This window comes from Cynoglossus semilaevis, chromosome 18, assembly GCF_000523025.1.
Source record: "Cynoglossus semilaevis isolate Cse_v1.0 chromosome 18, Cse_v1.0, whole genome shotgun sequence".
Classification (NCBI taxonomy): domain Eukaryota; kingdom Metazoa; phylum Chordata; class Actinopteri; order Pleuronectiformes; family Cynoglossidae; genus Cynoglossus; species Cynoglossus semilaevis.
The window spans coordinates 6,001,582-6,015,953 of NC_024324.1; the positions used below are offsets into that span (position 1 = coordinate 6,001,582).

General features: G+C 39.2%; 1 protein-coding gene across 1 annotated transcript in view; it reads left to right on the forward strand.

Moving 5' to 3' along the window:
- csmd3b (CUB and Sushi multiple domains 3b) overlaps positions 1–14,372 on the forward strand; it is a 232,649-nt gene that overhangs the window by 200,033 nt on the left and 18,244 nt on the right. Inside the window, 13 exon segments of the mRNA XM_025064901.1 lie at positions 871–1,016; positions 4,082–4,162; positions 4,487–4,600; positions 4,688–4,876; positions 5,026–5,172; positions 6,372–6,560; positions 7,034–7,219; positions 7,521–7,715; positions 8,327–8,500; positions 9,919–10,092; positions 12,352–12,525; positions 12,953–13,138; positions 13,651–13,824. Coding sequence (XP_024920669.1) covers positions 871–1,016; positions 4,082–4,162; positions 4,487–4,600; positions 4,688–4,876; positions 5,026–5,172; positions 6,372–6,560; positions 7,034–7,219; positions 7,521–7,715; positions 8,327–8,500; positions 9,919–10,092; positions 12,352–12,525; positions 12,953–13,138; positions 13,651–13,824 — 2,129 coding nt within the window.

Here is a 14,372-nt window from a genome sequence, read left to right on the forward strand (position 1 = left end):
ATCTGCTCCGTCACCGCAGCAGATAATTCCCGACATTCCATGACAGGTATAATTGGTCTCATCTAAAAACACTTTAACAGCAGGAAATGATCATTCCATTTAACTTCCTGATGATGCTTTTTAATCATCGATAATGTGTCCGTGGTTAGTTCCAGTGTGACAGCTGGTGCTGCTGTCATTAAAGGTGAAATATGCACATGGCATTGCACCGAGGGGCCCAAACTGTCGTTTGATAAATATCTTCCTGTCTGCCTCATGAGGTTTTCCTGAATGCCAGACCAACACTGGCGACAAACATAAAAGCCAAAGGTCCAAGTCCAACGATCTGAGGACAGTGCAATTAATCTTTTTCTAAAAAATCTGTGCAGTAATCAAAACAGCCATTAAACAACTCCTGCTGCTGGCCGTCAGTGGAACCAGAGTTTGTAGAAGTTTCATACCTAAATGACCGTTATGTCTCTGTGGTTAAAGTTGTTTTACGGAGAAGATGGGCCCACAGCTGTGTGCCGTTACTCTGAAACTTTGACAATACAAATTAAAAAACTTCATTCTCAGTTTAGAGAAAGAAATACAATATTTCAGCCAGTGATTAACATGCAACAGAGCAGCAGTGGGCTGCACATTTTAGTACAACTCAATATAATATACTCACCTATTGAGACGCCACTGTGCTTAATCGATGAAGAAATATAAGCTTACGAAGCCTTTGTGTCATTGAACCCCAGCTCTAGTCTTGACTGTTGATTAGAGGTTTACAGGATGTAAGGATATTGTACTAGTAATGATATTTAAACCATGCTAGAGTTAAAATAAAACTGGTGGGTCTGTATCACTTTGATGACACGTCGTTTCTCTTTGTTTCTCCAAAAGGGACGGTCCGGACCAGTCGTCTCCCCAGATTGGTCAGTTCAGTGGCAACACAGCCTTGGAGTCGGTCTACTCCACCTCCAACATCATCCTCATCAAATTCCACTCTGACTTCTCCGGAGCGGGCTTCTTTGTGTTGAGTTACCATGGTAAGAACCATAATGACAAAGTCAAAGCCGCCGCGGGGCGACTCAGAACTCCTCTGACATTGAGTGAATCGTGGTATTTGATTGTCTGCTCAGTCAGAAATGCCAGTCTCATTAAGCCACGGTCCCTGCAGCTGGCTTTGGAGGGCGGCTTTGATAGTCCAGAACTGAAGTGTTGCCATTGCTGTGTTTGTGTTGCCTTCTCTTTGACTCCATCCTCATTAGGCTCCACTCAAACCTACCTCTCTTAGGTCTGTCTGACTAATGACATGCTTTTCTTTTTTACCAGCATTTTTTCACCTTCCCATCAAATAGACAGTCTTCATCACATTTTTGCTCAAACTGGTTGTTTCTAAAACATATATTTAGGTTATCTACATATATATATATGTTAGGGTAATTTATTATATTATATATAGTTATGTTTAGTTTGAGGTGACTGAAAATATACATGCATATTATGTTATTTTCTAAGCAGAAATGCTTAAAGCTTTATTTTCATTGCTGATAATATGCAGACACTGAAAATATACATGCATATTATGTTATGCAGACACATAAATACAAAAAAAAATCAGCCAAAACCTTTTATTTTTTTAAATAATGAAGAAAAAGAATAGTAATGTGAGATAAAACATAGACAATAGTTTTGCTCATTAGTCACTAATTACTCACTGCAATGAATAGTGTGTGGGCGTCTCTCTATCTTTTATATAGTATGAATCAGAACTGGAGAAGTTTGTTAGAATACTTTTTCTTTCTTTTTTTATTTCGCCCTACTCTGTTAATGTCAAACTGTCTTTTCCGATCTCTTTTTTTTTATTTTGAAGCTGCAGTGCTAAGATCACTCACCTCTACTTCTCAATCACTGCATGGAAAAAATGCAAAAAGAAAAGAAAAAAAAAGTGCCTCCACACTATTTAGACCTTTAGACTTTTGACTTTTTTCCACTCACTTCTTCTTTATTCTACGTGTTTTTTAAAGACGATACGCCTGACATTTAAATAAAGTAAAAACAAAAAAAAACTCAAGTAAAAACAGAGGTTTTCGAAAATATGAATATGCTCATTACCATCATCTAAGCCTAAAAATATTTCTGACAATCTGACTCTTCCTACTCATTCCAGATACAAAAAAAAAAATACATCTTCAAATTACATATTTTATTCATCTTCACCAGATAAACCCTTTTCAAGACAGGTGACATGGCATTAATGAATTTGTGTTTGCAGGGTTTAGGTGTCGGCCTCAGACTGTCAAGAGCTGTGACACATATAGGACAGATTTAAGTGTAGCTCCAGTTTTGGTGGAGCTCAACAGTAGACGTCAGTGACAGTGGGAGACGGATATGATGGAGATAGGTTGACATATACGGCACTTTTTACATTTTGTTGCCTAACATTCTACAAAAATAGTATAAAGGGTAATAAGAAACCTCAGATGGTCGTCACAAAAAAAAGACCTGTTTTTAAATAAAGTCTGGAGAAGAAGCTGAGGTCAAAGAGCTTCAAATGTCCATCCTTTTTTAAAAGAAGAGTGGGTTGTTTTCTCACTTACAGCTTTGTTGTGGATATATTTTTATACTATTTTTGCAGAATTGGCCAGTGTTAGCTTTTCAGAGACTATTTTTTTGAGTAATGTCAAGCTGCCTTACTTTAACAACCTTTTTTTGCTTTTTATTATTAAACCGTTCCATGGTGGTTGTGTGTACTACAAAAGACTTAAAGCCTAAAGTTTGGTACTGTAAGTTTGCAGAGGTTAATCACATATTGTGAAAGTTTTTATGTTAATTTCAAGGGTATTTTAAAAAGAATCAATGGTGTCTTTTCCCAAAATCCCAGCTAATTTCTGTCACTACTATTTCCAGAGCTTTAAGGTCTTCAAAAAAACAGCATGGTGTAAACTTCAAACTAACGGCTTCAAAGGGAAGTTATTTTACATTCCAGTGGCTGACGTCACACTGGATCGCCCCTCGCTGTTGATAGACTTTCCTAATAAGGCTCACTGTCACTGGAAGGACAGTCAGAAGCGAATGTAGAAGGTCCAACGTTTGTCTTTTCAACAGCTGCTCAAGTGCAGTTTCGGCTTTCCATGTCAACGCAAAACATCTGCTGTTTGTCAACGTCAGCGTCTCTAACTTGTCGCTGGGTCAAGGCTCCTGATTGTCGGCAGACGAGGCTCGTGTACGTGGTGGATAATGTTGTCATGGATGTGAGTGAGGCTGGGAGAGAGGATGTGACATGACTGTGGAGGTTGACATTTAGAGGGGGGGAAAAAAGGTCATGGAGTTTAGTGAGATCAATGATTGCTCTTAGTGGTTCTCTGTTCCATGTGCTGAGAGGGGGGGATGGTGCCAACACACACATACACACACACACACGCTGGTTCTTATTTTTTATGTGCACTTCACATAGACTCCATGCATCACCTAGACCGTGTGCCAACGTTAACCATTACAAATACCTGTCTTATTTAATCTTTAGCCTAATTCTATTCTGGCACTAATTTTTACTTTTACTTGGATGCAATTTCCTCCTTTTCTTTGGGGATCTGAACATTGTCTCCTACAAAGACTCTAAAAGATGTTTTACAAATACATACACTACTACACACACACACACAGGGAATTAATATGCATGAGGCTATAAGATACAATTAGCATCCTGACTTACAGCACTCAGCTCTCTCTCTCTCCCTCTCTCTCTGACTCTGTGTTAGTCAGTGATCTATGGAGTAATATTGACTACGGCCCTTGGCTCAGCGGCTGTAAAATCAGCAACTTTTCTTGATTCAAGGCAATTCAAGTGTCGTATCTGTTTGTTGAGCCCATGCTTCGATGAACAGTCAAGTTAAACCGAACCACGGCAAAATTCGAAACGCAACAATGAACAAAATAAAACCTGACAATAGGTCCGTGCCCATGTGTGAGTCACTGCCGACTCTTTTTACCGCAACGAGAATTCACCACCAGATGCTCCCTGGCGTGTGTTGATCATCTTTCTCTTCACACTCTCTTATATATTGTCCTCTTTCTGCCTGTCTCCTCTGGTGTGTGTTGCTCTTCATAGCCTACCAATTAAGGGTCTGCCAGCTTCCTCCAGAAGTGCCCAACGCTGACATCCTGATGGAGGATGGAGAGCTGGAGATAGGTGAGTCGTCTGTCTCACATGTCATTTTTAATGGCAGAGTTTTCAGTCAGTCTGTGTTACTGTTGAAAAGAATTGGTCCTAGGTTATTGTACTGTAACTACATAAAACCTGTGAACTTGTGTTGCTTTTAGTTTAGGTCATTTCTTGTACATTTTTATGACATTTTGATGCTTTTTTTTAACTGAATTACAGCAACTTATATGTAGTGATCTTTTGTCGAAATTCCATCATCTGTTCATGTCAAATATAGTCTATATATATATATATATATATTTCTCCAGTCAAATACAGGTTTTTATTCCCAAATGATTTTTTTGTTTCCAGGTGACATCATCAGGTACAGATGCCATCCTGGATTCTCAATGGTCGGCAGTGAGATTTTAACTTGTCGCCTTGGAGAAAGACTCCAGATGGATGCACTGCCTCCGACATGCCAAGGTGTGTACTATATATACTATATGTACTATATATTTTTTCTTTGCAAAGCCCTAAAATGTCTCCGTTTAATTCTTTCCTCTTCTTTAGTCCAATGCCCGGCACACGATGTACGATATGACTCGTCAGGTGTGATCCTCAGCCCCGGTTGGCCAGAAAGCTACCCCAACCTCCAAATGTGTTCGTGGAGCGTCAATGTGGAGAAAGGATACAATGTCACCATTACCTTTGAGAGCTTCCACACCGAGAGAGAGTTTGACATGTTGGAGATTTTTGATGGTAAAAAAAGAAAAGAACTCCCACTGTGTTCAACATGTACAGTAGCCCTCAAAGCTGAGGATCAATACAAACAAATACTGTACTGTATCGTCACCTTCTCATCTTCCCCATGTTTCATTGTCTATTTTTACCTCTGTTTTCACCATCAGGCCCTTCAGCCAACAGCCCGACCCTGGCCACTCTGAGTGGTGACCTGCCCACACCCTTCAACGTCACAACCTCCGGTCACCAGTTCCTGATTCGCTGGTCCTCAGACCACGGCACGAACAAGAAAGGCTTCAAAATCCGTTATGTTGGTGAGTACCAAAGTATGTATCCCAACTTTATTTTACTACTATTACTAATTAATGTCACAATGCATGAAGACTCAAGTAGACAGACAGAAGGACAGAGAACCTGATCTGAATGCACACGTGCATCGTAACTAGTCAAATGCGATGGAAAATACGAGAGTACGATCTGACTAATACATGGTAGTTGATACCTACTGTTCACCAGACTTCTGTCTGTCTAAAGCAGATAATTTGACTGTGTTGCTGCATTATGTTTGTGTTTGTGAACATCCAGCGTCCTGTGCAGTATCACATATACAGTATATAATAGTTTAGATGGTGATTAGACGTGATTTTTCACAGAGCCGCGGTCCCACCGGATGAACGATGAAAGGAAAGAACAGGAAAGAAATGACAGTCAGCTCTTACTGTAGCTGGGAGGTTAATGGGAACATCTGCAGGGATTAGGAAACACATGTTTAAAGCTTCTACATAAGAGTCTAATTAATTTGCTTGATCAGAGACATGACAGTGTACCTTGTCAGTGCTGTCAACACTTAAAATACAAAGTGAAAATTACCTTTGATGTTGTGACACATTGTCATTGCACAACATAAAGAACAACTTATGTGAAGTATTGTTAGCTCTCGTGTTAAAATCTGAAGCTGTCCCGGCCAGCAGTTAAATGAGGGAAGGAACAGACTTTCGTTGTATAAATGAAGGTCATTTGAAAGGTGAAAGGTATTATGTGTTGGTGCAAGTGAACCCTGGTGGATTAAGCTACAAAGGACATGGACATGAACTAGATACATTTGTGGTTCTTTTTTCCCAATTTTAAAGTAATTAGTTCCAGGTTTTCTGAGCTGAATTGCCCTTAGAATTGTGGGTCACTTATATACAGTATCTCATGTGGGCAAAGCAAGTCAACTTGGAGACAGTATCGCAGGTTATTTGGATCTAAGCTTAAAACCAAGTCAGATTAATTTCCACGGTATAAGTGTAGTCCATGTAAGATCATACAAAATGCTCAATTGTCGGTGAGTATGGGCAAATATAGTGGTTTATAGTCTGATAGAACCTGGGCTAAATTATGAAATGCACCTTTAACCTGACTGTGTTGTAGCTGATTTATTATAAATATTGTTTTTTCTAAAAGAAATTGGTTCACACCTGTTTCTTGATCTTTTTGGTTTGCTTCTATTTTCTATTTTCGTCCATGTCAGCACTGTACTGCTCCACACCAGACTCCCCACTCCACGGCTCCATCTCGTCTCAAAGCGGGGGCCACATCAACAGCGTGGTTCGGTGGGCCTGTGACAGAGGCTACCGCCTCATTGGCAACGCCACGGCCGTCTGCCGCCGCTCTCTGCTGGGTTATCACGCCTGGGATTCTCCTGTCCCTGCCTGTCAAGGTGCATTTTTATTTCTAATTTAAGTCATAAATTTGAGTTTTGTTTAGATGATATAACTGCCAGACAGATTTATGGCAGAAAATAGGCTCCGTTTCCTTGTTTTATTTTCTCCTTTAACTACTGATTTGTTTCTGTTTTTATTATTCTTTGCCAGAGTAGACACATTCCAAATTGAAGTCAATAAAAGCTAAAGGTTCCTTGTTTGAAGTAACAGGGTCTCAATATGTGTCATATTTCATGTCCATTTCAGATGATGGATTGATTTTTTTTCCTCCTGACCTATTTTATTTTTCTTGGTTTTATACATACATTTTTTGGAGAAAATAGCTGGAGAACAATGATAGAAAGCCATACAGAATATACATATAGATATATAGATAGATATGTTTAGATATTTATGATATTTATGTTTAGTTTTTGTTTAGTTTTTTATTTTGTTAATTGCTAACTTTACACCTTCCCTTTCCCCGTAGCTGTGTCATGTGGCGTACCCAAAGCTCCAATAAACGGTGGCACTCTAACTTCAGACTACTCGGTCGGTACCAGGGTGTCGTATTTCTGCAATGATGGCTACAGACTCTCAAGTAAAGAGCTGACGTCAGCAATCTGTCAGCCTGACGGAACGTGGAGTAACCACAACAAGATCCCTCGCTGTTCTGGTCAGTGAGAAATCAAAGAAAACAGTAAAATCTCTGCCAAGTCTGATAATATTCAAGTTGTGTACAGTCTGGTCAGGTTGATGGGAAAACCACAAGTACAGAAAGTGTTGTTTAAGTAAAGAAAAAGTACACATTAAAGTGTAAGAAGGTTTGGTTGTTGGTATATTAAAATAATATTGTTAGTTAGTTAGTAACCTATTGATATTTTAACATTTTTTTAAGTTAAAGTATCAAATTAACATTTGGAAATAAATTTTAATGAAGCATAAATCTCTTTTTTTTTTTTTTTTTCCTTCCATAGTTGTGGTCTGTCCCAGCATCGGCTCATTTTCTCTAGAACATGGTCGATGGAGGATTGTCAACGGCTCACACTACGAGTACAAAACTCGTATTGTGTTCACCTGTGACCCTGGATATTACAGACTAGGCCCCGCCCACATTGAGTGCTTACCCAATGGTGCGTGGAGCTGGAGAAATGAGAGGCCTCATTGTCAAGGTAGGTGTCACGCCCCCTGTTGAAGCAGTTTTTATGTGGAAAAAATCACAATACAGAAAGTCTGTGAGTATAAAGGCACATGGACTGAATGTTGAAGAACAGAAATGAGAACTGGTAATTTAACAGCTGAGAGAAATGTGTAAAAACTGCTGCTTTTTCACTCATTAAAGTTAAACTGTACCTGAAGCTAATGTCAGCATCACTGAATGACGGCAAACAAAATGATAACCTACATCAGTGAGCACCACAACATAATTATCTAGTCTAATCTACCATTACAATGTAGAGACCTGATTAAATATATATATAAATTCATAACAAATTTTAAATTAAGTTTAATTTCATTTTTATTAGAACATGAAGGTGTATTAAATTACGAGTAAATCCCATAAGTCAGATGTAATTTAATCGCTGTATAACTATGATTACAAGATATTCCTTCTTCTCCTGATTATTGTGACATTTAAGAAATCATTGCTGCGAGGAAATGATAATTGCCATATTTATGTATTAAACCGCACCAGTTTGTGATTAGTGTCGTTTTCGTCTCAAGCTAACTTCATGCACAGGTTCATTTATAACGCTCATGTCTGCCTGACTGTGTTCTTCAGTGATCTCCTGCGGTGAGCTCCCGTCTCCAACCAACGGGAAAAAGATTGGAACCCAGACTTCATTTGGTGCCACCGCCATCTTCACCTGCGACGTGGGCTTCATGCTGGTGGGGTCAGCTGTCAGAGAGTGCCTGTCATCTGGACTCTGGAGCGGAACGGAAACACGTTGTTTAGGTACGTGTGGTAACCACTTAGAAATAGTATTGATTTTAAATATGCAGTAGTGAAGTTTTCTATATGTTGAGCTTTGACGACTGTGCTTTGTGAGTGATTTCAGTGTTGGATAAAAACTGTAGCTGTGACACTGTAACCTAATGTATCAACAGAATATAAAGATTAAAATTTCCAGGATTATTTTTAGTAATAAGAAGAAAAAGAATAATAGAACAGAACATTTTTCTTTGGAGTAAATATTTCTGTTATAAAATGGAGTCGCTGCTAAAAAAAAGTTCAAGTTCTTTATTTTAGATCAACCCAATGTGCTGCCGAGAAGACACTGACACCACAGTCATTAATGATACATTAAAGTTGTATTTAAATGTAACAGACTTATATGACAATGTAAACCATCACCTATCCCATAATCATCACCCAGCTTCTTAGATGTTTCTGTTTGTGTAGTTCACTTAAGGAATACAATAAAGACAGGGTCATAAATGTAAAGGCTGAAAATGATACTTGACTAGAAGCCACAGCAGACATAAACAGAGAGGAAGTGATGAATGAAAGGACCTCTGACCTCGTCTACTTTAATCCCCTCAATCTCATCCTTCTGCTCTTACTTTATTCTGACTCCACTTGTCTATAAATGTGACCCAAGAAAATCTTCTGTTTTCTTCTTCATCCAGAGGTAACAGATGTTTAGGCACCATACTGTCACTTTTTTTTTTTAACGAAACTTCAGAAAAACTCCCCAGTAAAGCTGACAGGCAGATGGAATATAAGATGCAGAATTATATAAAAAGGAAAAGTTCAATGTAACTTAACCTGAACTGACGGGTGAGGCATCATTCTGTCACGGAATGAAATAATTAGAGCCTCTGAAAAATGCTATGAAAATCGTGCATTATTTAATATTTAAAACCAGAGGAAGTTCCTGTTGCTGATGCAGTCTTCACCGACATCAGAGTAATTAAAGCTGTAAATGTCATACATCAGGTTACAGTGACACAAACAATTTAAAAGTTCAACTTTTTTGTGTTAAATATCACGTTTGTCCGTTGTTGATCCAGAGAAGACATGGACGAATTTAATGAGGACAATCTACGTGACATCAGCAACAATTATATAGTGTCTACAAGAAACAAAGAATGCTATTCTGTGGCGCTAAAAATAAGTAGTTGATCATTAGGTACAATAAAGAGTGCTAATGTTTATGACATTGAGTTCTATCTTCTTTTATAGAGTTAAAAGTTAGTTTTATAACTTAGATTCCAGCTCAAAGGAAAATATAGTCATGAAGAGTTTAAAGTTAGTTTTATAACTTAGGTTCCAGCTCAAAGGAAAATAGGTTATAGTCATGAAACTGACTGGTACGTATTTGTTTCTGGTGTACTGTTACCAATGACTTTACTTGTGTCTCTCTCTCACAGCTGGTCACTGTGGAATCCCAGAAAACATTGTGAACGGCCAGGTGATCGGTGAGAACTTTGGTTACCGCGACACCGTGGTGTATCAGTGTCTGCCCGGCTTCAGGCTTATAGGATCATCAGTTCGAATCTGTCTTCAAGACAACCAGTGGTCAGGCCAGCTGCCCGTTTGTATACGTAAGAGAACACACACACACACACACGGAGTTATTCACATTTAGTGTTGTCAAAATAATCCAACCCTTAGATCAGTCACGTATTGTCGGTTATTTACTGGCTTCAATATCAACATTAGTAATCTGGTCGTGGTCCGTAAGGTTGGTCAAAAGTTTGCCGAAAATGTTGACAAAATAGCTAATTGTTATGCAACAGAGCAGATAGAATTTGTGTAAATTAATGTATAATTATGTAGCACATTGTGTGATACAAACTGCAGGTAGAATAAATATATATTATCCACTATAAAAAAGAACAAATTCAGTCAAAACTATTGAATGCCTCAGGCTAAATATTGGTAAAACGTAGGCAGAAAAAGCTCAAACTTTAGTACAGTAAATTAACTAGAGTTAGATATAGGCTTATACTGTAGGTTACAAATCAATATCTACCTTATTTAAAAGCAACAATGCTTGGAAGAGAAATAAAAAATCACCCTTAAAATGATCCAGAATACACTGAAGACATATTTCACGGGGGCAAAAATAAACCCAAAAGGTCTGCTTATAAAAAGTATATTTTATTATTAACTTTTAAGAAATGCGTCATGAGCCACATTAAACCTGTCCAAGTGCCACTGATGGCTGCAGGGCTGGACTTTGGACATGGCTGTTTTATTGGGTGGACAGAAGAGAAGAAGAGCCCGAAGAAAGACTGAGACTGAGTGTGGATGCGACACGAGGGCGAAGAGGGAGGAAGATAGAGAGAGGCGGGGAAAAAGATGAGGCAGAGAAAGAGAGAGAGTTCATTTGAGGTGAGAGGAGCGAAGGATGAGATGGTGACGAAGGAAAAACTGGACCAAGTGAGAAAGGACAATAGAGCAGGGTCCTGTTGTCAGTTGACAATCAGAAATTGTTTTGCATGGCTCTGATACAAAATTATCTGACACTGTCAACACACACACACACATGCATTCTCACACACACAGAACACACACACACACATGCATTCTCACAAACACACACACAGACACAGTCTCATCATCATTCTGTGTTTGTGTCTCTAAACAAGAGCCTCTCATCTCCATAATTACAGTATAATTTGGCTGTAAAATGATTTCCCTCAATAACTCCTGCATGAATAACCTCAATAAAAACACCCGGCACGCAATCACGGATGTAGACACACACACAATATCCCAACTCCATACGCAGAACTGCATCTATTACCGGCATAGATTTCACCTCTTTTGTTTAGCTCGTGTAGAGGTTTACAATCAAACACGATAACATAAAGGAAAATCACTCCCTTTATGCACTTTCTCTGCCTCTGACTGAGAAAATGTGAGAGTTGTGTTTGGAAAGTGTCCAATTTGTTGAACAAAAAAGGCTTTCTGAAGGTAAAGGCCTTTTAATAATTGGTTTGTGGTGGGGATGTCACTGTGCAGGTGCCACTGAAACCCATTAACACTGACACCAGCAGGTGGGAGATTTTAGAGCGTTTTCACAGAAGTCTGGACATGTTAGGTCCTCCTGTTTTATCCCGAAGAGCAGTGTGTTCTCTAATCCACAACGCTGTCACGCTGAAACTGACCGTTTACAGAAACACTGGAGCTTTTGGGTCGTGACTGAAAGTCAGAAAACAGATTACTGGATGTTTATACTCACATACAGTATACCAGGCATGTCAAAACCACACCTTGGGTCAGCCGCAAACTGGACAATGCAGTTGTATTGCTTGTGTAGTATTATGTATATCACAGGTTTAGGAAAAGGTGTTCGTGTTGAAAAGGAAGTAGACAGTAACTGAACTCTTCCACTCTGCTAACTCGTGTTGAAAAGGAAGTAGACAGTAACTGTGTCTGTCGGACTGAACTCTTCCACTCTGCTAACTTACAGACTCCAGAGAATAAAATTTACTGACTGAAACATTATTATGAACACCGCTAAAACAAGGACACTCAACTCTTACACTCAAGTCAATTTTTCCAAAATGGTGACCTTAACTTGGGATTGCAGTAGCGTCGTTTCAGCCGTCTGACATTTCCATGAGAGTCAATAATTGCTGCAGGACAGACATAGATAATTGGCCCCAAACCTGTGCCTGTTCTCCATTCTGGCAGCCACGCTGCCTCTGATTTTTACTTCTAGTTCAACTCTTTGTAAACGTTATTTTTTTTATACTTAGAATCATAGAAAAAATGACATGAATGTGTGTCTCATAATTAGTGACTGAATAAGACTGCACTGTATCACTGATTGACACTTTCCTTCCCTACAGCCATCAGCTGTGGCCATCCAGGAAGTCCCATATATGGTCGAACAGTGGGAAATGGCTTCAACCTCAACGATGTGGTCAGCTTTGTCTGTAACCGCGGTTATGAGATGGAGGGGCCTGCACGGGCCCACTGCCAGGCCAACAGGCAGTGGAGCCACCCGCCTCCAACATGTAAAGGTGGGGAAAAAAGTTGAGTGTTATAATCCCTAAAATTATTTATGTTCATCAGAAACCATTTTTAGTTTGAATAACAAACCACCAAAAAACCTACTGTGTCCAGAAATGTTTTTTCTAAATTCTGAGCTCTGCACTGAGTATCGTGGTGCTGGAATGTTTTTGTTGTAATTGTATTATAATATGGATGTGATGCTGTTATAAATTCATGAATGCAGGGATTATGTCCTCTTTTTTATTTTGTTCTGTTTCCCGTTCATCTGAAGTTTTTTGGCTGTTTCAGCCTTCATCAGTCTTATTCCCACTGACTTTACCAGATCTAAATTACGGGGCCATATCTCCTGTGCCTTTTACTGTGGTAAATTCCCAATAACACATACATCTTAATCTTTCTGTGTCCCTGTCTCTGCTGGTGTCTGATTGTCTACAGTCGTCAACTGCTCCGATCCAGGAATTCCAGCCAACTCCATTCGACAGAGTAAAATCGAACACGGCAACTTCACCTTTGGCACTGTGGTTTTTTATGACTGCAACCCCGGGTATTACCTGTTTGGCTCTCCTGTGCTGACCTGTCAACCCACCGGTCACTGGGACAAACCTCTTCCTGAATGTATAGGTTAGTGTGATCCTGAGTTCTTAATGGAACAGTTTTATCAAAAATACTGTTAATGTTTGGCCACCCTGTAGCTAAAGCATCCTACAACTTGAATTTAAATCTTTTTAATACATAATATCTACTGTATATATAGACCAAATATTTTTGCATTGCTCCCTTTGTGGTAATTTAATTCCCAGACTACTGATTCTGTGTTTTTAGTACTGTTTCGGCTGGCACCAAAGTATCTTGGTCTAACATTTATTTTAGTTGGTGTGTTTTATTTCCCTTGTTTTGTATTTGTTGTCTAACATAGTACATTTATAGCTACTGCAATGTTATCTCATCTCATGGCTGTTGAACAAACTTTTTTTTTTGGCTAACTTAATCAATGCCATTGTTTGTTTGTCTTTTTATTGACTGAGATACCAGTGTGAATCATTGCCTCTCTTCTCACACAGCTGCAGTGAGTGGAACTGTACTGTCCTCTCCACTCCCTAGTTTTACTCTTAACCTCTTTTACCACTTTGCAGTTGTAGACTGTGGTCATCCTGGCTCTCCTCCCAACGGCGTGCTGAACGGAGATAAGTTTACGTTTGGTTCAACGGTTCGATACTCCTGTCTGGGTGGACGACAGCTGAAAGGAGAATCGTCCAGAACTTGTCAGCTCAATGGAATGTGGAGTGCCCCGATGCCCTTTTGTTCTGGTAACCATTTCACCCTTTATTGAATGTACTGGCTCTGAAGTTTCACACTATCATGAAAGAACCATGAAAAGACAGCTATAACAGATATAGCCATGAATTAAAAGGACCGCTGTGGTGCTTTTCATTAATTTTTAACCCTTTTTTAAAACGTGTCAGAGATAGTGAAGGCTTGATAAAAGAGAATCTGTCATCATTATCACGTCAGGTAAAATAGCTGCGGAGTATGACCTCCACTGTAGGTACCAGCCTTCAACTGAACATCCGACTGTTTCACAGCTTTTTTGCTGTAGATAAACTACTGTCAGTGTTCTTAAACAGCTTTAACACAACTTTATTCCCTCCCTGTTGGACTTACATCATACCATATACACTATTATCACTTGATTCACTGCCTGATTCTCCTCAGAAGCGCAGCCTCCTTAGTGCCATAATGTATAAACAAACCATATAAGTTATATGACTCTAATTTATCTGACTGGGGGCCATGATTGTGACTCTCCACAATAAGAGGCTCCCAGCTGCCACTTACATAAAAACACAACACAGTC